At 60.6% G+C, this 24,052-nt stretch overlaps 1 protein-coding gene across 1 annotated transcript; it reads right to left on the reverse strand.

Annotated features, from left to right (window-relative positions):
• Positions 1-420: 420 nt before the first annotated feature.
• LOC119715327 (latent-transforming growth factor beta-binding protein 4-like) lies at positions 421-23,294 on the reverse strand. The gene is made up of 25 exons (XM_072030458.1): positions 22,940-23,294; positions 22,771-22,839; positions 22,550-22,672; positions 21,216-21,380; positions 20,840-20,986; positions 20,554-20,753; positions 20,247-20,451; positions 19,391-19,519; positions 18,555-18,680; positions 18,351-18,476; positions 17,732-17,851; positions 17,534-17,659; positions 17,326-17,451; positions 16,556-16,678; positions 16,347-16,471; positions 13,847-14,383; positions 8,473-8,843; positions 8,071-8,393; positions 6,965-7,030; positions 6,352-6,480; positions 4,613-4,762; positions 3,311-3,463; positions 2,226-2,609; positions 1,989-2,132; positions 421-586 (listed from the first exon to the last, which is right to left on the reverse strand). The coding sequence occupies exons 1-25, from the start codon at positions 23,271-23,273 to the stop codon at positions 444-446; spliced, it is 4,644 nt and encodes a 1,547-aa protein (XP_071886559.1). The 5' UTR covers positions 23,274-23,294; the 3' UTR covers positions 421-443.
• Between the last annotated feature and the right edge of the window lie 758 nt (positions 23,295-24,052).

Here is a 24,052-nt window from a genome sequence, read left to right on the forward strand (position 1 = left end):
ATACATGGGGGGGGTCCCAGTCCCACTGGGGGGGGTCCCAAACCCATAGAGGGGTCCCAGTCCCAAGTAGGGGGGTCCAGACTCATGAGGGGGGGGTCCCATTTGGGGTCCCAGTCCCTGTGACACCACAGCCCCCCCCCCACCCGACCCTATTAGGATGAAAGAACTCCCCCCCCCCCAGCTCATTTTATAGAAAACCTTTATTCTGTAAAAATTGGGGGGGAAGTGAGGGGGGGCTCACATGGACGGGGGGGGAGGGAGCGGGGGGCCGGGCACCCCCATAGGCACCCCCAGGAGCCCCCCCCCCACCTCACCCCACAGCGGGCGGGGGGGGGATGCCGGACGGTGCCCCCCAGTGTCTCTCCATCCCCCCCCCCCACCAGCTCCGATATATACAGACAATAAATACAGGGCCCCCCCCCCCGGGATGGGGAGAGGGGGGCTCAGGCCGGGGGGCGCGCGGGGACGCAGCGGGGGAGTCCCTGCGCCGGGACAGAGCCGGGGGGGCAGAGGCAGCGGAAGGAGCCGGGGGTGTTGAGGCAGCGCCCCCCCCGGCACAGGGCGGCCTCCGAGCACTCGTCGAGGTCTGCGGGGAAAAGGGGGGGGTCAGGGGAGGTCGGGGAGGGGGATTAAGGGGGGTTGGGGGGGATTTGGGGTGGGATTGGGGTGGGATTGGGGGGTTTTGGGGGGATTGGGGGAGATTGGGGGGGGAATGGGGTGGGATTTGGGGTGGGATTGGGGGGGGGTTGGGGGGGATTGGGGTGGGATTGGGATTGGGGGGGATTGGGGTGGGATTGAGGGGGATTGGGATGGGATTGGGATGGGATTGGGGTGGGATTGGGGTGGGGTGGAATTGGGATTGTGTGGGTTTTGGGGTGGGATTGAGGGGGATGGGGATGGGATTGGGGTGGGATTTGGGGTGGGATTGGGATTGTGGGGGATTGGGGAGGGATTGGGGTGGGATTGGGATTGGGGGGGATTTGGGGGGGGGATTGGGGTGGGATTGGGGTTGGATTGGGATTGGGTAGGATTTGGGGTGGGATTGGGGTTGGGATTGGATTTGGGGTTAGACTGGGGTGGGGAGGGGTTGCGGATGGGATTGGGGTGAGATTTGGGATGGCATTGGGGTGGGATTAGGATGGGTTTGTGTTGGGATGGGAAGGGATTTGGGGTGGGACTGAGATTGGTTGGGATTTGGGGCGGGATTGGGATTTAGTTGGGATTTGGGGTGGGATTGGGATTGGATTTGGGGTCGGACTGGGGTGGGAAGGGGTTGCAGATGGGATTGGGGGGGGTGGGGATGGGATTGGGGTGGGATTGGGATTGGGGGTATGGAATGGGCATGGGATCGGGATTTGGGGTAGGATTGGGGTAGGATTGGGGTAGGATTTGGGGTTGGATTAGGGTGGGATTGGGGGTTGGATTAAAGTGGGATTGGGGATGGGATGGGGTGGGATTTGGGCTTGGACTGGGGTTTGGGATGGGATGGGATTGGGATGGGAACAGGCTGGGATTATGCCGGGATCAGGCCGGGATTGTGCCGGGATCAGGCCGGAATCAGGCCGAGATTAGGCCAGGATTAGGCCGGGATCAGGCCGGGATCAGGCCGGGATTAGGCCTGGATTATGCCAGATTAGGCCGGGATTAGGCCGGGATTATGAAGGAATTAGGACGGGATCAGGCCGGGATTATTCCGGGATCAGGCCGGGATTAGGGCGGATTAGGCCGGTATTATGCCGGGACTAGGCCGGATTAGGCCGGGATTAGGCCGGATTAGGCCGGATTAGGACGGATTAGGATGGATTAGGACGGATTAGGCCGTATTATGCCAGGATTATGCCGGGACTAGGCCGGATTAGGCCGGATTAGGCCGGGATTATGCCGGGATTATGCCGGGATCAGGCCGGGATTATGCCGGGACTAGGCCGGGACTAGGCCGGATTAGGCCGGATTAGGCCGGATTAGGCCGGGATTAGGCCGTGTCTCACCCACGCAGGCCACGCGTGCCGCGTCCAGCCGGTAGCCGGGGTCGCAGGCGCAGGTGAAGCCCTGGGGCACCCGCATGCAGCGCCCGTGCTCGCAGCCGCTCAGCACCCCGCACAGCTCCGGCGGCAGCGCCTCGTCCCGGGGGTCTGCGGGGGGGGGTCCCCGTCAGCCCCCTCCCCATAAAAAAAACAAAATCCCCCCCCAAAACCCCTCAATCCCCCCCTCCCCCCCAAACTCACCGTCCTCGCTGGCTCGCCCCGGCCGCTCGGCCACGCCGTGGGGCTGGAAGAGCCACGGGGGGGGGTCCTGGGGGGCGCTGGGGGGGCTGCGGGGCCGGGAGGAGCGGGGGGGGCCCCGGCGGGACCCCTCGAAATCCTCCAAGTCCTCGTAGCGGGGGGGGGCGGCGTAAAGGGCGTCCCCGCGGGGGTCGTAGCCCCCCCCCAGCCCATAGGGGTCGTAGTCGGCGCGCAGCCCCGGGGGGGGCAGGCGGGGGCCCGGACCCCCAAAGGGGAGGGGGCCGTAGGGCAGCCCGTAGTGGGGGGGGTATTCGGGGCCGTATTCGTAGGGGGGGCCCAGCCCCGGGCCGGGGGGGCGCAGGACGTTGCAGAGGAACTCGAAGTCATCTGGGGGGGGGGAGAGAAAAAAAATGGGGGTGGGGTCCTAAAAATTGGGGATGCTAAGGGGGGGGGTGTAAAGAGGTGGGGGGGGCACTGTTATATGGGGGGTGCCCAAGGGGTCTCCATTAGGGGGGGGGCGTTGTGGGGTGGTGGGAGGGGTTCCCATTATTGGGGGGGGCAAAGGGGTCCCTGTTATGGGGGGGGTCCAAGGGGTCCCAATCATGGGGGGGGTGTCTAAGGGGGACCCACTCTGGGGGGTGCCCATGGGGTCCCCATTATGGGGGTCTGGGGGGGGTCCCTATTGCTGGGGTAGGAGGGGGGCAGGGTGGGGGTCCCCCTGTGTGGGGTCTTGGGGACATGGGGACATGGGGACATGGGTATAGGGGATGGGGGGGTCGTGGGCATGGGAGGGGGCATGGGGACGTGGGCATGGGGGGGGGGACAGGGACATGGGGGGACATGGGGACACAGGGATGTGAGGCTATAGGGCCTTAGGGACATGGGGACATGGGGACAAGGGGACACGGGGACATGGGGACAAGGGGCCGTAGGGGACAGGGGTGCATGGCAACATGAGGCTATGGGGCCACGTGGCTGTGGGGTCATAGGGACGTGGGGACATGGGGACACGGGGACATGGGGACGTAGGGGACACGGGGACATGGGGATGTGGGGACACGGGGCCATCGGGGACACGGCGGTGGCACCTGAGTGTCGCGCGGGGCACAGGGCGCAGTCCATGCCCCAGGCCTCGCCGTAGAGGCAGCAGCACTCGGTGTAGGTCGCCTGCCGGTCCAGCCGCGGGCGCCCGCACACCAGGTCGGGGCCGACCTCCTGCCAGCACACGGCCGGGTCCTCCTCTGGGGACGGGGGGACACGGGGACACGGTGACGGGGGGCGTGGGGAGGCGGGGAGGCGGCGGGGGATATGGGGACATGGGGATGTGGGGCGTGGGGCATGGGGATATGGGACACAGGGACATGGGGACATGGTAATGTGGGGACAGGGGACATGGGGACATGGGGACAGGGGGACGTGGAGACATGGGGAGGTGGCGTGGGACGTGGGGAGGCAACGGGGGACATGGGGACACAGGGACATGGGGACATGGAGACACGGGGACATGGGGACGTGGGACATGGGGACATGGGGATGTGAGATGCGGGGACATGGGGACATGGGGAGGTGACGTGGGATGTGGGGAGACAACAGGGGACACTGGGATAAAGGGACGTGGGACATGGGGACGTGGGGTATGGGGACACGGGGACACAGGGATACAGGGACATGGGGACATGGGACATGGGGATATGGTGACGGGGGGTGTGGGGACACGGAGAGGCAGCGTGAGACGTGGGGAGGCAACGGGGGACATGGGGACAGAGGGACACGGGGACATGGGGATATGGGACACAGGGACATGTGGACACAGTGACATGGGGACATGGGGACACGGGGACGTGGGGATATGGGGACACGGGGACACAGGGACATGGGGACACGGGGACATGGGGACATGGGGACACGGGGACATGGGGACACAGTGAGGTGGGGACATGGGGAGGTGATGTGGGATGTGGGGAGACAATGGGGGACACTGGGATGAAGGGATGTGGGACATGGGGACATGGGGACACGGGGACACGGTGACGTGGGACAGGGGGATGTGGGACATGGGGACACGGGGACACGGGGATATGGTGACGTGGGACAGGGGGATGTGGGACAAGGGGAGGCGACGTGGGACATGGGGACACGGGGACACGGGGATTTGGGGACATGGGGGATACAGCGCCATGGGGGTATGGGGACACAGGACGTGGGGACACGGTGACGTGGGACATCAGGATGTGGGACATGGGGCCACGGGGGGGGCATCAGGGGACAGTGCCGGGACACGGGGATGGGGGGCCACGGGGACATAGGGCAGGGATATGGGGACACGTGGGGACAGGGCGACACGGGGGGGGTGACGGTGACACGGGGGGGGTGACAGGGGGTGGCCTCACCCATGGCGCGGGTGTCGTTGGTGATGCAGCGGCGCTGGGAGCCGTCCAGCACCAGGGGGGGGGCGCAGGAGCAGAAGTAGGAGCCCACCGTGTTGACGCAGCGGCCCCCGATGCACGGCTCCGCGTCCTCGTCCTGGCACTCGTCGTTATCTGGGGGGGGGGCGGTGGTGGTCGGCAAGGGGGTGGGGGGAACGGGGGGGGGGGGCTGGAAGGGGGCTCGGGGGGCTGGAAGGGTGCTCGGGGGGCTGAGGGCAGGGTGCTTGGGGTGCGAGTAGGGTGCTCGGGGTGCAGACAGGGTGCAGGCAGGGTGCTGAGGGTGCAGGGAGGGTGCACTCAGGGCACAAGTTGGGTGCTCAGGGTGCAGGTATTGTGCAGGGAGGGTGCACTCAGAGCACAATTAGGGTGCTCAGGGTGCAGGTAGGGCACGCTCAGGGTGCTCAGGGTGCTGGCTGGGTGCTGGAAGGGTGTGGGCAGGGTGCTCAGGGTGTGAGCTGGGTGCAGGCAGGGTGCTCAGGGTGCAGTCAGGGTGCAAGTAGGGTGCTCAGGGTGCAGGTAGAGCGCACTCAGGGCACAAGTTGGGTGCTCAGGGTGCAAAGAGGGTGCTCAGGGTGCAAGTAGGGTGCACTCAGGGCATAAGTTGGGTGCTCAGGGTGCTGGCTGGGTGCTGGCAGGGTGCTCAGGGTGCAGGCAGGGTGCAAGTAGGGTGCTCAGGGTGCTGGCTGGGTGCTGGAAGGGTGTGGGCAGGGTGCTCTCAGGGTGTGAGCTGGGTGCAGGCAGGGTGCTCAGGGTGCTGGCGGGGTGTAAGTAGGGTGCTCAGGGTGCAGGTAGAGCGCACTCAGGGCACAAGTTGGGTGCTCAGGGTGCAAAGAGGGTGCTCAGGGTGCAGCCAGGGTGCACTCAGAGCACAATTAGGGTGCTCAGGGTGCAGGTAGAGCGCACTCAGGGCATAAGTTGGGTGCTCAGGGTGCAGACAGGGCACGCTCAGGGTGCTCAGGATGCAAGTTGGGTGCTCAGGGTGCTGGCTGGGTGCAGGCAGGGTGCTCAGGGTGCAGGTAGGGTGCTGGCAGGGCACAAGTTGGGTGCTCAGGGTGCAAAGAGGGTGCTCAGGGTGCAGCCAGGGTGCTCTTAGGGTGCTTTCTGGGTACAGGTTGTGTGCTCAGGGTGCAGGTAGGGAGCTCAGCGTGCTGGCTGGGTGCTCAGGGTGCTCTCAGGGTGCAAGTAGGGTGCAGGCAGGGTGCAAGTAGGGCGCACTCAGGGCACAATTAGGGTGCTCAGGGTGCAGGTAGGGCGCACTCAGGGTGCAGTCAGGGCACAAGTCGGGTGCTCAGGGTGCAAAGAGGGTGCTCAGGGTGCACTCAGGGCACAATTAGGGTGCTCAGGGTGCTCAGGGTGCAGGCAGGGTGCACCCAGGGCACAATTAGGGTGCTGAGGTCAGGGTGCTGGGGGTGCTGGGGGTGCTGGGGGTGCTGGCAGGGTGCTCAGGGTGCTGAGGGCAGGGTGCTCAAGGTGCGAGTAGGGTGCTCGGGGTGCACAGGGTGCTCTTAGGGTGCAGTCAGGGTGCAAGTAGGGTGCTCTCAGGGTGCAGGCAGGGTGCTCAGGGTGCTCAGGATGCAAGTAGGGTGCTCAGGGTGCAGGCAGGGTGCACCCAGGGCACAAGTAGGGTGCTGGGGGTGCTGAGGTCAGGGTGCTGGGGGTGCTGGGGGGGTGCTGGGGGGGTGCTGGGGGTGCTGGGTGCTCACCCACGCACTGCAGGTGCTCCTGCTCGTAGTAGTAGCCGCTGGGGCAGTAGCAGCTGAAGCCGGGGGCGGCGTTGATGCAGACCCCCCCCCGGCACAGCTGCGGCGCGAACACCCGGCACTCGTCCACATCTGGGGGGTAAGGGGGTAAGGGGGGGGGCGACGTCAGGGGGAGGGTCCTCGGAATTGGGGGGGGCACCCCCGAAACGGGGGAGCCCCTATATAGGAGGGGAACCCCAAAATAGGGGGGGTATTGCCCCAAAATAGGCGGGATGCACCCAAAAGGGGAGGGGCGTAACCCCACAAAATAGGGGGGGCATCCCCAAATTGAGGGGGCACCCTGAAAAATGGGGACATCCCCAAAATGGGAGGGGTGAGTCCCCCAAATGGGGGCCATTCCCAAATTAGGGGGGGTGAGTCCCCAAAACGGGGGGCATCCCATAAATGGGGGAGCCCCAAAACAGGGGTGGCATCCCCAAAATGGGGGGGCATCCCCAACATTGGGGAACCGCTAAATACAGGGGGGAGCCCCTGAGTAGGGGGGGGAGTCCCTAAACGGAGGGAGCCCCAAATGGGGGGGGCCCCATCGCTGTGCCCCCCCCGCGGCCGCACTGACCTGCTGCTGAGCCCTGGGGCCCCGTGGTCTGGCCGGTCCCGTGGGGGCAGAGGGCTCGGTGCTCGGCTTGGGGGGGGGGACAGAGGTGTCACCCCCCCTGCACCTTGGCACCATCCTGACCCCATCCCCAGCCCATCCCTGTCCCCATCCACACCCCGATCCCAATCCCATCCCATCCCAGTCCTAATCCCTGGCAATACCCACCCCAATCCCAATCCCTTTACAATCCCATCCCCATCCCCATCCCAAATCCCATCACCACCCCAAACCCATCCCAATCCCTTCCCACCCCAATCCCAGTCCCATCCTCATCCCATCCCCATCCCATCCCCATTCCATCCCAGTCCCAATCCCAATCTATCTCAATCCCATCACCAACCCCATCCCAATTCCATCTCCACCCCCCCAATCCTATCCCAATCCCATCCCAATCCTAATCCTATCTCCATCCCAATCCCATCCCATCCCAGTCCTATCCCCATCCCTTCCCATCCCAATCCCAATCCCCCATCCCCAATCCCCATCCCCATCCCCATCCCCATCCCCATCCCCAATTCCATCCCCAATCCCATCCCCATCCCCATCCCCAATCCCATCCCCAATCCCATCCCCATCCCCATCCCCAATCCCATCCCCATCCCCAATCCCATCCCCAATCCCAATCCCAATCCCCCATCCCCAATCCCCATCCCCATCCCCATCCCCATCCCCAATCCCATCCCCAATCCCAATCTCCATCCCCCATCCCCAATCCCCATCCCCATCCCCATCCCCATCCCCAATCCCATCCCCAATCCCATCCCCATCCCCATCCCCAATCCCATCCCCATCCCCATCCCCATCCCCAATCCCAATCCCAATCCCCCATCCCCAATCCCATCCCCATCCCCATCCCCATCCCCAATCCCATCCCCAATCCCATCCCCAATCCCATCCCCATCCCCATCCCCAATCCCATCCCCAATTCCATCCCCAATCCCATCCTCAATCCCCATCCCCATCCCCAATCCCAATCCCCATCCCCAATCCCACTCCCACCCCAATCCCTTCCCACCCCACGCCATCCCCAATCCCCTCCCCCCCCCATAGTGTCCCCATGTCCCCACCGGTTCCAGGCGTGGGGCACGGCCTCGGGGGGGGGCAGCGGACCCCCCAGGCGCCCCCCACGCTGCAGCAGCACTGCTGCCGGCTGACGTTGGGCGCCAGCACCCCGCAGGCGGGGCTGAAGCACGCCGCCAAGCCCGGGGGGGCTTCCATGGCTCCGGGGGGGGCCGGAGGAGTGGGGTCGCTGGGGGGGGTCCCCCGCACGTCCCCGTCACCGGATCGAACTCGTGCCCCCCGTCGGGGCAGAGGCAGAGGAAGGAGCCGTCCACGTTCTCGCAGCGCGCCGCCCCGCACACCCCCGGCAGCGTCGCGCACTCGTCCACGTCTGGGGGGGAAACACGAAGGGGGGGGGGCTCAGTGTCACTCTGGGTGTCCCCCCCCTGCTGTCCCCGCTGTCCCCGTACCCTGGCAGTGGTGGCCGTGCCGGGCGGCCTCGTAGCCCTGGTGGCAGGCGCACTGGAAGGAGCCGGGGAGGTTGTGGCAGGCGGCGTGGGGGCCGCAGCGGGACCCCCCCTCGGCGCACTCGTCCTCGTCTGCAAGCGGGGAGGTGACGTTTTTTTGGGGGGAGGGGGCGGTGGGGACATTGGGGGGGGGAGCGTGGAGCCGTCCCCCAAAAGCTCAGCCCCATGGGGGGGTCCCCACTGTCCCCCGATGGTCCCTGCTCTCCGTCTCCATCCTGACCCCATGGAGAAGCCCCCCTGCACCTCGACCCCATTGGCTTGTCCCCAGTGGCCCCATTGGCTTGTCCCCAATGTCCCCCATCGTTTTGTCCCCATTATCTCCCGTGGTGTTGTCCCTGATGTCCCCTGCTGCCCATCCCCATCCTGACCCCATAGAGAAGTCCCCCTGCACCTCGACCCCATTGGCTTGTCCCCAGCATCCCCGTTGTTTTTTCCATGTCCCCCATAGCTTTGTCCCTATTGTGCCCCATTGGCTTGTCCCTGATGTCCCCCATGCCATGGCCCCTGCTGTCCGTCCCCCTCTGTGGTGGTTTTACTCAAGTGGGCAGCCAAGCTCCACCACAACCGCTCTCTCACTCCCCCTCTCCTCAGAAGGAGGGGGAGAAAATACAACACAGAGAACTCGAGGTTTGAGATGAGAAAGGTTTAATTAAAGGGAAAGGGAATGGGAAGGAGAAACAGATACAAAAGAAACAATCAGTCCGCGCGGAAGCACAGAGAGAGAGAAAAAAATTACTCTCTACTTCCCATCAGCGAGCGGTGTTCGGCCACGTCCTGGGAAGCAGGGCCTCAAACGCGTAGTGGTTGTTCAGGAGGAACAGCCCCCTCCCCCACGAGAGCCCCCCCTTTTATTGCTGAGTGTGACATCAGGTGTTATGGAATATCCCTTTGGTTGGTTTAGGTCAGCTGCCCCGGCAATGTCCCCTCCCCATCACTTGCCCACCCCCAGCCTGCTGGCTCTTGGGGGCTTAGGAGTCCTGATGCTGTGCCAGCACTACGCAGCAATAGACACAACACTGGAGTGATATCAGTGCTGTTCCAGCTACGAGTGCAGAGCACAGCACTGTGCGGGCTGCTGCAGGGAAAAGGTGACTCCAGCTCAGACAGACCCAACACAACTTCCACCCCTTATTCCATAACATTTGTGTCACAGTCAGGTACAGTTTAGTATATAGATGTTCTCATCACCATTGTTTTCTGTCCATTGAAGCATTTTTATGTCTGTACTTCTCTTTATTCTATAGGTCTTTTCCCAAAATGCTCATAAAAACTGTTGATGGTTTCAGCTTCATCTGTTAAAGTGGTCACTCAGGACATGCGAAGTTGGTTTTCTTGACACGAGCACCAGCTTAGCTCACATCACTGTTGCACTTGCCCGGTTCCTTGCAAAGTTGACCTGTCATTGGTTCTGCAGTGTCCTCCTACAACACATAACTTGGATAACAGATTAATTTTCTCCCAGTGTTAAATCTCCTTGTGGCACACACTTGATATCCCCATCTTTCTGCATTACCCACCAGGTGTACCCTGGTCCTTGGGCAAAGACAATCCCACGAGTGGGTTTGCCTTTTCCCATGGCAGGGGCAACCCACACTGCCTTCCCCATCCACTTCCCCACATGCACTACAGGGACTTTAGCTTCTCCCACAGTGTGTAGGGGTTTTGTTTTAGCAGGACCAGGACGGCTTTCAGACCCCCTGTTGTTAACTAGCCAAGTGGCCTCTGGTAGATTTATATCCCAATGTTTCCATGTCCCAGCACCCAATGCTCGCAGCATAGTTTTTAACAGTCCATTGTACCTCTCAACCTTCCCAGAGGCTTGTGGGTGATAAGGGATGTGGTACACCCATTCAATGCCATGTCTCTTGGCCCAGGAAGTGATCAAATTATTTCGGAAGTGACTCCCATTGTCGGACTCAATTCTTTCTGGTGTACCATGTCGCCACAACACTTGTCTTTCCAGGCCCAAGATAGTGTTTCGGGCCGTGGCATGGTTTACTGGATATGTTTCCAGCCACCCAGTAGTTGCTTCTACCATGGTGAGTATGTAACGTTTACCTTGGCGGGTTTGTGGAAGTGGTCCGATGTAGTCAATCTGCCAGGCCTCACCATAACGAAATCCAAGCCATCTCCCTCTATTCCAGGGAGACTTTACCCTCATGGCTCGTTTGATTGCAGCACAGGTCTCACACTGATGGGTAACCTGTGTGATGGCCTCAATGGTCAGGTCCACCCCTCGATCACGAGCCCATCTGTAAGTGGCATCCCTCCCCAGATGTCCTGATGTTTCATGGGCCCATCGAGCTACAAACAGCTCACCCTTACGTCCCCAGTCCAGGTCCACCTGAGCTATTTCAATTTTTGAAGCTCTGTCTACTTCTTCATTGTTCTGATGTTCTTCGGTAGCACGATTCTTAGGCATATGGGCATCTACATGACGTACCTTTACAGCCAGGTTTTCTACCCGAGCAGCAATATCTTGCCACAGGGTAGCAGCCCAGATAGGTTTACCTCTGCGCTGCCAGTTGTTCTGTTTCCATTGTTGCAGCCAGCCCCACAGCGCATTTGCCACCATCCATGAGTCAGTATAGAGATATAGTACCGGCCACTTTTCTCTTTCAGCAATTTCTAGGGCCAGTTGTATAGCTTTCACTTCTGCATACTGACTCGACTCACCTTCCCCTTCCATGGCCTCCACAACTTGTCGTGTGGGACTCCACACAGCAGCTTTCCACTTCCGATGGCTCCCTACCACACGGCAGGATCCGTCAGTAAACAACGCATACTGCTTTCTGTCTTCTGGCAACTCATTGTATGGTGGTGCCTCTTCAGGACGAGTTACTTCTTCTGTTGGTGCTCCGAAATCCCTGCCCTCTGGCCAGTCCATAATCTCTTCCAGGATTCCTGGGCGGTTGGGTTTTCCCATTCGAGCCCGCTGTGTAATTAACGCTACCCATTTACTCCACGTAGCATCGGTTGCATGATGTGTAGTGGGGATTTTCTCTTTGAACATCCAATGTAACACAGGTAGCCGTGGGGCCAAGAGAAGTTGTGCTTCTGTACCAACAACTTCTGAAGCGGCTCGAATCCCCTCATATGCTGTTAATATTTCCTTTTCAGTTGGGGTGTAATTGGCTTCTGATCCTCGATAGCCCCGGCTCCAGAACCCCAAAGGTCGGCCTCGAGTTTCTCCTGGGGTCTTCTGCCAGAGGCTCCAGGTGAGCCCATGCTCCCCAGCTGCAGTGTACAGTATGTTTTGCACAGCTGGTCCAGTACGGACAGGCCCAAGGGCTACTGCACGAGCTATTTCTTGTTTGAGTTGTTCAAAGGCCTGTTGTTGCTCAGGGCCCCACTCAAACGAGTTCCTCTTCCGAGTTACTCGATATAGAGGACTCACAAGCTGACTATAACCGGGCACATGCATTCTCCAAAATCCCACAAGACCTAGGAAAGCTTGTGTTTCTTTTTTGCTAGTTGGCGGAGACATAACTGTTATTTTGTTGATCACATCCGTTGGAATGTGGCGACGTCCATCCTGCCATTTTACCCCCAAGAACTGGATTTCCTGTGCAGGTCCTTTGACCTTATTCTGTTTAATGGCAAAGCCAGCTTTCAAGAGAATTTGAATTATTTTCTTCCCTTTCTCAAAAACTTCTTCTGCTGTATTACCCCATACAATGATATCATCGATGTACTGCAGGTGTTCAGGAGCGTTCCCCTGTTCCAGTGTCGTCTGGATCAGTCCATGGCAAATGGTAGGGCTGTGTTTCCACCCCTGGGGCAGTCGATTCCAAGTATACTGAATGCCCCTCCAAGTGAAAGCAAATTGTGGCCTGCATGCTGCTGCTAGAGGGATAGAGAAAAATGCATTAGCAATATCGATTGTAGCATACCACTTGGCTGCCTTTGACTCTAGTTCGTACTGGAGTTCTAGCATGTCTGGCACTGCTGCACTTAGTGGTGGTGTGACTTCATTCAGGCCCCGATAGTCCACTGTTAGCCTCCACTCGCCATTGGACTTTCGCACTGGCCATATAGGACTGTTAAAAGGTGAATGAGTCTTGCTGATCACTCCTTGGCTCTCCAGATGGTGAACTAACTCATGGATAGGAATCAGGGAGTCTCGGTTGGTGCGATATTGCCGCCGGTGCACAGTTGTAGTCGCAATTGGCACTTGCTGTTCCTCAATCCTCAGCAGTCCTACAGCAGAAGGGTCTTGTGAGAGACCAGGCAGGGTAGACAGCTGCTTAATCTTCTCTGTGCTCAAGGCAGCTATGCCAAAAGCCCACCGGTACCCTTTTGGATCCTTGAAGTATCCTTTCCTGAGGTAGTCTATGCCGAGGATGCACGGAGCCTCTGGGCCAGTCACGATGGGGTGCTTTTGCCACTCCTTCCCAGTTAGACTCACTTCAGCTTCCAATATGGTTAGCTCTTGGGATCCCCCCGTCACTCCAGAGATAGAGATGGGTTCTGCCCCTTGGTGGCCTGATGGCATTAGGGTACACTGTGCGCCTGTGTCCACTAAAGCTTTATATTTTTGCGGTTCCGGTGTGCCAGGCCATCGAATCCACACAGTCCAGTAAATCCGGTTGTCCCTCTCCTCTACCTGGCCAGAGGCAGGGCCCCACTAGTCTTGGTCGGAGTATCTATCAATTAATTCTTCCAAATGTGAAGCAGAAGTCTCTTCGTCAGGGTCAGGAGTAATACTATTCCTTCTACTGCCTCTGGGGGACTGTTCAACAGAAACTGGAGCAGCAATCCTCTTAGGGGCCCTCTTTGTTGCTGCTGTATCTTTCCGTAGTTCACGTACCCGAGCAGCTAGGGCCGAGGTCGGTTCACCATCCCACTTCCTCATATCTTCCCCATGGTCATGTAAATAAAACCACAAGGTACCTCGCGGTGTGCGTCCTGGATTCTCCCTTGTTTGAGCCGGGGACTGCTGGCGCTTGATGGCCGAAAGATTTTTTTGTTTAGGTGAGGACGAAGCTATGTGTTCATCTAGCCGTTGGGACAATTTCTCCACAGCTGAAATGCAGCCCCGTACTGGGGCAGAGAGATTTTCTTCATATTTATGAAGTTGATTGGACACGGTGTCCACAGTTGGCCCCATCCCCTCATCCCAACCCATTACTGCCAGTGTGCTGGCATGTGTTAGGGGTGCCGCCCGTACAAACTTCCGCCACATGGATGTTGTGCATTGAACTTCATCGGGGTCTGTAGGTGTCTGGGCATTATTTAAATCACTATAAATCATCTCCAGCACAGCTAATTCCCGCAGCTGCTGGAGGCCCTGATCCATAGTGGTCCATTTGTTTACTTGGTAGACAATATCCTCTTTATGGGGATACCTTTCTTTCACAGCTGTTAGGATTCGCCTCCAGAGGCTGATAACTTGTGCCTCTCTTCCAATTACTCTATCAATGAGCCGTTCTCTGGAAAGGGATCCCAGCTGCTTGGCTTCATTGCCTTCTAGCTGTTGGGTATTGGCCCCACTATCCCAGCATCGAAGCAGCCAGGTGAGGATGTGCTCACCTGGATGGCGACTGAAGTCTTTTCGTAGTTCTCGCAGCTCACTCAAGGATAGAGACCGAGTAGTTTCTGATTCATCTATGATTTCAGTCTCTCCTTTGTGATGTTGCCATGATAACGCTGCTTTAGAGCTGCTTGCCTTTTCTTCTTCTCCCTCATCTGTAGGAGGAGCTTCTTCCCGTACTAAACGACCTGATCTCCGTTTCCACTGTTTCGTCTTTACTACAGGGGCGACTGATACCATAGATGGTCGGTCCTCTAGGGTGGTCACAGTTTGTGCTGTCTCATCGTCAAATTCAAGAACCTCCCTATTCCCTTGAGGGTGCTGGGCAATGTTAATTGATATTTGATAGGCGTAAGCCAGACCCCAGCAGAGTGCAGCAATCTGGTGGAGTTCTCTAGTATTGCCAGGGTCAGGGCATACGTCTTTCAAACATTGTACCAGTTTCCTTGGATTTTGTACTTGTTCAGGGGTGAATTTTAGAACCATTGGAGGAGAAAACCGTGATAGGTACCTGCCCAAATCCCCCCACACACCTTGCCACCCACAACTTTGTCTGGGGACAGGTCCTTGGATAATATTCTTAATAAATTGCTTTACCTTGGGGAAGAAGACAAACACAAAACCTAGTAATAGGAGGATAATATCTGACCAAGGGTATCCAAGATACTGAAAGGCTGCTGTAATTAGCCCACAGGGAGAAAAGTAGAAGGCACCACACCCGATATTATTCACTGATTGACTGCTAGGGGCAAAAAAGAAGGCGCTGTAATTCTTAATATTTTCAATAAGATAATCTCCAGGAGACCAGGAGGATAACCATGCCGGGCCTGAATACCAAACAAAACTGAAGGCCAGTATGTTACAGCACGACACGATAAAGAAAACAAGCACAGACTTCAACACTTTCTCCGATCGGATGTAAAGGAAAAAAGAAAACAGAGAGTAGGCTACATACAACATATCCACACAGAAAAGTATTGCCAGAAAACCGAACATTATGACTATCGATATGTTAGTTGTAAATACTTCAATCAATGCTATTGTTATCTCAACCCTCGAGCCCCACGTTGGGCGCCAAAAAGGACTGTGGTGGTTTTACTCAAGTGGGCAGCCAAGCTCCACCACAACCGCTCTCTCACTCCCCCTCTCCTCAGAAGGAGGGGGAGAAAATACAACACAGAGAACTCGAGGTTTGAGATGAGAAAGGTTTAATTAAAGGGAAAGGGAATGGGAAGGAGAAACAGATACAAAAGAAACAATCAGTCCGCGCGGAAGCACAGAGAGAGAGAAAAAAATTACTCTCTACTTCCCATCAGCGAGCGGTGTTCGGCCACGTCCTGGGAAGCAGGGCCTCAAACGCGTAGTGGTTGTTCAGGAGGAACAGCCCCCTCCCCCACGAGAGCCCCCCCTTTTATTGCTGAGTGTGACATCAGGTGTTATGGAATATCCCTTTGGTTGGTTTAGGTCAGCTGCCCCGGCAATGTCCCCTCCCCATCACTTGCCCACCCCCAGCCTGCTGGCTCTTGGGGGCTTAGGAGTCCTGATGCTGTGCCAGCACTACGCAGCAATAGACACAACACTGGAGTGATATCAGTGCTGTTCCAGCTACGAGTGCAGAGCACAGCACTGTGCGGGCTGCTGCAGGGAAAAGGTGACTCCAGCTCAGACAGACCCAACACACCCTCCTAACCCCATGGAGAAATCCCCCTGCCCCTAAACCCCATAGTGGTGTCCCCACTGTCCCCTAGGGCAGGGTCCCCTCAGCCTCTCCGTACCCCCATCCCCATCCCCGTGCCCCAGTCCCTGTCCCCATGGCCCCATCCCCGTCCCCATGGCCCCATCCCCGTCCCCATGGCCCTGTCCCCATCCCCATGGCCCCATCCCCATCCCCATGGCCCCATCCCCGTTCCCATGGCCCCATCCCCATCCCCATGGCCCCATCCCCGTCCCCATGGCCCCATCCCCATCCCCATGGCCCCGTCCCCGTTCCCATGGCCCCATCCCCATCCCCATGGCCCCATCCCCGTCCCCATGGCCCCATCCCCATGGCCCCGTCCCCATCCCCATGGCCTCATCCCCGTCCCCATGGCCCCATCCCCATCCCCATGGCCCCGTCCCCATCCCCATGGCCTCATCCCCGTCCCCATGGCCCCATCCCCATCCCCATGGCCCCGTCCCCATCCCCATGGCCCCGTCCCCATCCCCATGGCCTCATCCCCGTCCCCATGGCCCCATCCCCATCCCCATGGCCCTGTCCCCGTCCCCATGGCCCCGTACCCTCACACCCCCCGCCGTCCTGGGGCCGGTAGCCGGGCTGGCAGGGGGGCACGCAGCGGTAGGATCCGGGCAAGTCCTTGCAGCGCTCAGCCCCACACAACTCGGCCCCGTGCTCCTGGCACTCGTCCACATCTGCGGGGACAGGGCCACCCTCGCCGCCAGCCCCAGGGTGGGGGGCACCCAAAATCCCCCCCCCCCAACCCCCCAGCCCCTCACCATGGCACTGGGCCCGCTCGGCGTCGGTGCGGAAGCCGGCGGGGCAGTGGCACTCGAAGGCGCCGTCGGTGTTGGCGCAGCGGCCGCCCCGGCACACGTCCCTGCGCTGGCACTCGTCCACGTCTGGGGGGGGACACGGGGTGAGGACGGGGGGGACATGGGCACGGGGTGGACGTGGGTACAGCGGGGGGACACGGGGGCAGGGGGGATACGGGGAAAGAGGGGGACACAAGGGGCTGGTGGCACCCCGTGGTACCCGGATGCGTGGGTGGGTGGTGGAGGGGTGGGGTGGGATGGGATGGGACTGGGGTGGGATTGGGATTGGGATGGAAATGGGGATGGGGTGGAAAAGGGATGGGATGGGATTGGGGTGGGATTGGGATTGGGGTGGAAAAAGGGTAGGATGGGGATGGGATTGGGGTGGGATGGGGATGGGATTGGGATGGGGATGGGGACTGGGGTGGGAATGGGGATGGGATGGAGACAGAGATGGGATGGGGGTTGGGATTGGGGTGGGATGGGATGGGGACAGGGAGAGACATTGGGATGGGATAGGATGGGGATGGGATTGGGATGGGGATAGGATTGGGATTGGATGGGGACATGGATAGGCACGGGGATGGGACTGAGTAGATTAACTGGGACTAAAAAACCGCAACTGGAATAGAAACCACAATGAGAATGGGGACTGCAATGGGACCGGGATGGGTATGGGGACGGGGACAGGGACAGGGACAGGGACAGGGACCGGGACCATGCCGGGCTCTGACCAACGCATGCGGTGCCCTCGGGGGTGCTGGCATAGCCCTGGGCGCAGAGGCAGCTGTAGGAGCCCTCGGTGTTGAGGCACTCGCCGTGGGGGAAGCAGAAGTCGCCCTCCAGGCACTCGTTGACATCTGTGGGCAGATGGGGGCCGTGGGGGGGCCGTCGGGTGTGGGGGGGACACGGCACCATCCCCACGCCACCCCCACCACTCACCCGTGCATGGCGCGCCGCCGGCACCCACCCGGTATCCGCGCCGGCACTGGCAGTGGAAGGAGCCCTCGGTGTTACTGCAGCGGCCGTGGGGACCGCAGGGCGAGCCCGTGGCGCACTCGTCCACGTCTAGGGGGTGGCACAATTAAGGGTTGGCCCCCCCCTCGGGGGGACAGGGGGGACGTGGGGGGACGCGGGTACCTGCGCAGCGCCCGTGGCGCAGCTCGAAGCCGTCGCGGCACGGCCGGCACTGGAAGGAGCCCGGCGTGTTGGCGCACTCCTGGCCGGGGCAGGCCAGGTGGTTCTCGCACTCGTCGATGTCTGCGCGGCACGGAGAGGGGGCGGCGGTGGTGGCACCGCGGGGAGGGCGTGGGTGGTGGCACCACGGACGGGGACACCACGGATGGGGACACCACAGATGGGGACACCACGTATTGGGAGGTTATGGATGGGTTCACCATGGATGGGGACACCATGGATGGGGACACCACGCATGGGGACACCACGTATTGGGAGGTTATGGATGGGTTCACCATGGATGTTTAACCCCGTGGATGGCAACACTATGGCATGGTGACCCCATGGCTGCTGACCCCATAGATGTTGAGTTCTTGGATGGTGGCGTTATGGCACGGTGACCCCATGGATGGTGACCCAATGGATGGTGACCCCATGAACGATGACCCCATGGGTGTTGAACACGCAGATGGTGTCCCCATACCCTTGGTGTCCCCATACCCTTGGTGTCCCCACACCCCGGTGTCCCCACACCCAGTGTCCCCACAGCCCAGTGTCCCCACACCCCGGTGTCCCCGCTCACCCTGGCACTGTCCCGTGGGCGTGCTGGCCTGGTAGCCGGCCGGGCAGACGCAGCGGTAGCCACCGGGCAAGTTCTCGCAGCGGCTCTGGGCGCAGGGCGAGGGGCTCTGGGCGCATTCATCCACATCTACGGGGACACGGCCACCTCAGCCCCATCCCCGTTGTCCCCATTGTCCCCCTCTGTCCCCCCCCCGTCCCTGCTGACCTTGGCAGTCGGTGCCGCCGGGGCCGGGCCGGTAGCCGGGGCCGCAGACGCAGCGGAAGCTCCCCACCGTGTTCTCGCAGCGGCCGGGGGCGCAGGGCCGGGGGCTGCGCCGGCACTCGTCCACGTCTGGGCAGGCGGGGGGACGGACGGCAATGGGGACAGACGGACGGACAGGAGCGGGGACGGATGGAGAGGTGGGTGGGAGGGAAGGGGGAGAGGGGAGTGGGGAGGTGGGTGCACGGGGAAATGGGGGCAGGGGGAAATGGGGGCACGGGGAGGTGGGGGCATGGAGAGATGGGTGGGTGCGTGGGGAAACGGGTGCATGGGGAAATGGGGGCAGGGGGAAATTGGGGCTTGGAGAGGTGGGTGCACGGGGAGGTGGGTGCACAAGGAAGTGGATAGATGGGGAAATGGGTGCACGGAGAAATGGGTGGGTACATGAGGAGGTGGGTGCATGGGGAAATAGGTGGGTGCATGGGGAGGTGGGCGCATGGGGAAATGGGTGCAGAAGGAAATGGGTGCGTGAGGAAATGGGTGCATGAGGAAATGGGTGGCTGCACGGGGAAATAGGTGCACGGGGAAACGGGTGAGTGCATGGGGAGGTGGGCGCATGGGGAAATGGGTGCAGAAGGAAATGGGTGCATGAGGAAATGGGTGGCTGCACGGGGAAATAGGTGCACGGGGAAACGGGTGAGTGCATGGGGAGGTGGGTGCATGGGGAAACAGGTGCACAGGGAGGTGGGTGCACAGGGAAATGGGCGCACGGGGAAATGAGTGCAGGGGGAGGTGGGTGCACGGGGACATGGGTGCCCAGGGAGGGGCCGGGCGCCGCTCACCGATGCAGTGGGTGCCCTGGGTGCTGAGCCAGAAGCCGGGGTGGCACAGGCAGGTGTAGCCGCCCTGGCGCGGGACGCAGCGCCCGGGGCCGCAGATCCGCGGGTTCCGCTCGCACACGCTGCCGGCGGCTGCAAGCGGGCACACGTGAGTAACACATGTGTGTGCAAACGGGCAGGCGTGCAGCTGTGCACACCTGTGCAAACATGCACGCATGCACACTGTGCACGTGTGCGCAATCAAGCATGCATGCAACTGTGGACATGTGTGCAAATAGGCATACAGGACACATGCACACGTGTAGGCGTGTGTAAGTAGGCATTGTGCACACGTGTGTAAGCAGGCATGCATGTAGCCGTGCACACGTGTGCAAATAGTCATGCATGCAAACCGTGCACACGTGCACAATATATTTAGCTGTGCATGCATGAGATGCACACGTGCTACTGCAGCTGCATGCAGCTGGGCAAGCCTGCAATGGTGTGCACACGTGTAACACGCACGTGTGTAACTGTGCACGCCTATAACTGTGCACAAATGAGACTGAATAAATGCAAATTGCACACATAACTGCTTGCACATGTAACTGAGCACATGTGCACATGCAACTGCACACATGCAGCCATGCAAGCATGCAACCATGCACAAGTGCACAGCCACATGCACACACGTGTGACCTTGCACGCCTGTGCTGAGATGTGTATGTGCAACGGCGCAGAGCGTAACCACACGTGCAAAAAATAAAATAAAATGCACGCACACAGCTGCACACAGTGCAACCCTGCGCACATCTGCAACCATGCATGCGTGCAACGGTGCACACACGTGTGCAGCCGTGCACAAGTGCCCCAGCCCTACCTGGTGCCGGACCCTCCGGGCCGGGTGGCGTGGGGAGGGGTCCCAGCAGCCCCAGGGTGGGTCGAGGCACGATGACAACCTCGGGGGCTGGTGGTGGCACCTCGGGGATGCGCGGTGGCACCTCAGGGACGCGTTGTGGCACCTCGGGGACGTCTGGTGGCACCTCGGGGACACGTTGTGGCGCCTCAGGGACCCGCTGTGGAACCTTGGGGACATGTGGCACCTCAGGGACATGCGGTGGTGCCTCAGGGACACGTGGTGGCACATCAGGGACATGTGGTGACACCTCGGGGACACGTGGTGGTACCTCGGGGATGCGTTGTGGCACCTCGGGGACACGTGGTGGCACATCGGGGACCCGTGGTGGCACCTCGGGGACACGCGGTGGCACGTGTGGGACGCATGGTGGCACCTCGGGGACGCGTTGTGGCACCCTGGGGACCCGCGGTGGCACCTCGGGGACAGGCGGTGACCTGCTGGGGGGCGGCCGACCGGGGCGCCAGCGAGCTGTGGGGCAGAGCAATGGGGTGAGGGGGGGTCCTGGCAGCCGGGGGGGGTGGGGGGGGACAAAGCAGGGGGGACAAGGGGCTCACGGGCGGCGGTCCCAGCTGGGGAGGGGACACGGGGACGCCCCAGGGGGACACGGGGCAGGTCCTGGCCCAGGTAGCGGGTGTTGTAGCGCAGGTCGGAGGCCGAGTAGTGGTAGCCGGGGCCGGCGGGGCAGATCTCCTTGAACCCCTCTGCAATTGAAGGGGGGGGAGGGGGTGTCAAAATGGACCCCCCCCAAAAAAAATTACCCCCCTCCCCCCAAAAAAAACCCCCTCCAAAGGGTGAGCCCGTGGCTTTGGGTGCAAATCCCATGAAACGGAGGCTCCCCAAAGGGTTTTTGTTTTTTTTTGGGGGGGTCCGCCCTAAAGGGTTTTTTTTGGGGGGATCCCAAGGGGTTTGGGGGGTCCCGGGGGGGCTCACCGGAGCCGAAGGGGGGGCAGCGCTGGCACGCCGGCCCCCAGGCCTTGCCCACGCGGCTGCAGCAGCAGATCTGGCGGGTGATGTTGCGCAGGGTGGGCAGCGCGCAGCGCCCCTCCCGCAGCACACGGTAACACGGCCCCCGCGCCTCCGAGATCACCTGGTGGGCTGGGGGGGGGGGGGCGGGGGGGTGGTACCGGTCACCCTAATCCCAATCCCAATCCCAATCCCAGTCCTAGTCCTGGTCCTAACCCCAATCCCAATCCCAACCCCAATTCCAATCCCAACCCCAATTCCAATCCCAATCCCAATCCCAATCCCAGTCCTAGTCCTGGTCCTAACCCCAATCCCAATCCCAACCCCAATTCCAATCCCAACCCCAATTCCAATCCCAATCCCAATCCCAATCCCAGTCCTAGTCCTGGTCCTAACCCCAATCCCAATCCCAACCCCAATTCCAATCCCAACCCCAAAACCCCAATCCCAATCCCAATCCCAATCCCAGTCCTAGTCCTGGTCCTAACCCCAATCCCATTTCATCCTGTTCCCATCCCAATCCCACCTCATCCTACTCCATCCCCATCCCACCCCAATCCTTTCCCCTTCCTCTTCCCTTCCCTATCCCCTCCCAATCCCAATCCCAATCCCAATCCCAATCCCATTTCAGACCACCCCCATCCCCATCCCATCCCCATCCCCTCCCAATCCCAACTCCAACTCCAATCCCAACCCCTACTCCCTCCTCACCCCATCCCCATCCACATCCCAACAACAATCTCAATCCCAACCCTAATCCCAATTCCAACCCCAATCCCAATCCCTACCACAATTCCAGGCCTTGCCCCAACCTCAACCCCAACCCCAATTCCAATTCCAATCCCAATCCCAGCCCCAGCCCCAGCCCCTGCCCCAACCCCAATCCCAATCCCAATCCCAATCCCAATCCCAATCCCAATCCCAATCCCAACCCCAACCTCACCCCCAATCCCAACCCCTACCCCAGCCCCAACCCCAATCCCAATCCCAATCCCAACCCCACCCATAATCCCAACCCCAACCTCATCCCTAATCCCACCCCCAACCCCAACCCCACCCCCAACCCCAAACCCAATCTCAACCCCAACCCAAACCTCACCTCCAATCCCAATCCCAATCCCACCCCCAATCCCATCCCGATCCCAACCCCAATCCCAATCCCAACCCCAACCCCAATCCCAGCCCCAACCCCAACCCCAACCCCAATCCCAATCCCAATCCCAACCCAAACCCCACCCATAATCCCAACCCCAACCCCACCCCCAACCCCACCCCCAATCCCATCCCAATCCCGATCCCACAGATGCAGCTGCTCCGGGACGAGTCCAGGATGAAGCCCTCGTGGCAGAGGCAGGCGAAGCTGCCCCGGGTGTTGGTGCAGAGCCCATTCTTGCAGAACCCCCCCTCCTGGCACTCATCCACATCTGGGGGGGGGACGCACACACACAGGGTGGGGGTCAGCACCCCAAAACCCCCCCCATCCCCTTTTAACCCCCCCAAAAATAAATCTCCCCAAACTCACCCACGCAGGAGCCGTTGGCGCGGCGGAAACCTTTGGGGCAGGGGTGCTGCCCCACGGCGGGGGGGTTCGCTGCAAATGGGGGGGGTAGGGGGGGACAAAGTGAGCCCCCCCCCCACACCGCAGAACCCCCCCCAACCCCATAACCCCAAAAAAACCCCCGCTGCCTTACGGGGGTTGGCGTCGCAGGGCTGGCACTCGTGCACCCCCCAGGCCACGCCGGCCCCCCGGCAGCAGACGTCCTGGGTGCGCAGACCGGGCAGGGGCGAGCTGCACTGCACGGGGCGGGGGGGTCGGGGGGCGCCGGGACCCCCCCCGTGTCCCCATGTCCCCCCCCAGGTCCCCTTGTCCCCACCTGGATCCCCAGGTCCCCCTCCGTGTCCCCACCACGTCCCCAGCCCCACATCCTCGGCCACCTCCCCGTGCTCACGGTGCCATCCCCATGTCCCCACCCCAATGTCCCCATCCCCATGTCCCCATCCCCATCCCAATGTCCCCATCCCCATGTCCCCATCCCCACCCCAATGTCCCCATCCCATCCCAATGTCCCCACCCCAATGTCCCCATCCCCATGTCCCCATCCCCACCCCAATGTCCCCATCCCCATGTCCCCATCCCAGTGTCCCCATCCCTGTCCCCATGTCCCCATCCCCGCCCCCAAGTCCCCATCCCCATCCCCATGTCCCCCATCTCCCCAGGCACAACTTGTGGCCATTTCCTCAAGTCCTATCATTAGTTATCTGAGAAAAGAGGCTGACCCCCTCCTCATCACAACCTCCCTTCAGGAAGTTGTAGAGTACAGTGAGGTCTCCCCTGAGCCTCCACTTCCGCAGACCAACCACCCCCAGCTCCCTCAGCCGCTCCTCACAGGACTTGTGCCCCAGGCCCTTCCCCAGCTTTGTAGCCCTGCTCTGGGCACACTCCAGGGCCTCGATGTCCTTCTGGTACTGAGGGGCCCAAAGCTGAGCACAGCACCTGAGGGGCGGCCTCACCATGTAATACACAATAAATGTTTGTTCATTGTCTTTTGTATTATAAAAACAAGGAGTTCCGTTTGAGGAGCAGGAGTTGCAAAAGCTCCCTGCTGAAGTAAGGAGCTGGATAATACTTGGCTAGACACTATGAAAATTCTTTTGCTTAATGTAACAAAAAAGAGAACCCCCTCCCCTTCTCTCCTTCTGCATCTCAGTTGCCTCTTTCGTTCAAAGACCCTGCTGCAAAGCTCATGTAACCATCTCCTGATAAGTTGTTAAACTAGTGTATCAACATCCTGCCTTCCTGTCTC

Source organism: Anas platyrhynchos, chromosome W (genome assembly GCF_047663525.1).
Source record: "Anas platyrhynchos isolate ZD024472 breed Pekin duck chromosome W, IASCAAS_PekinDuck_T2T, whole genome shotgun sequence".
NCBI lineage: Eukaryota > Metazoa > Chordata > Aves > Anseriformes > Anatidae > Anas > Anas platyrhynchos.

Bases quoted from the DNA above. Each gene is read 5' to 3' on its own strand.
- LOC119715327 (XM_072030458.1), bottom strand. From the start codon at position 23,273: ATGGGGATGGGGACATTGGGATGGGGATGGGGACATGGGGATGGGGAC. The intron at 14,384-16,346 runs TGTGAGGGTACG...AACATTGCCCAG, and splicing joins GGCCCCAGGACGGCGGGGGG to CACCCTCAAGGGAATAGGGA. The intron at 2,133-2,225 runs GTGAGTTTGGGG...CCCCCCCCGCAG, and splicing joins GGGGCGAGCCAGCGAGGACG to ACCCCCGGGACGAGGCGCTG.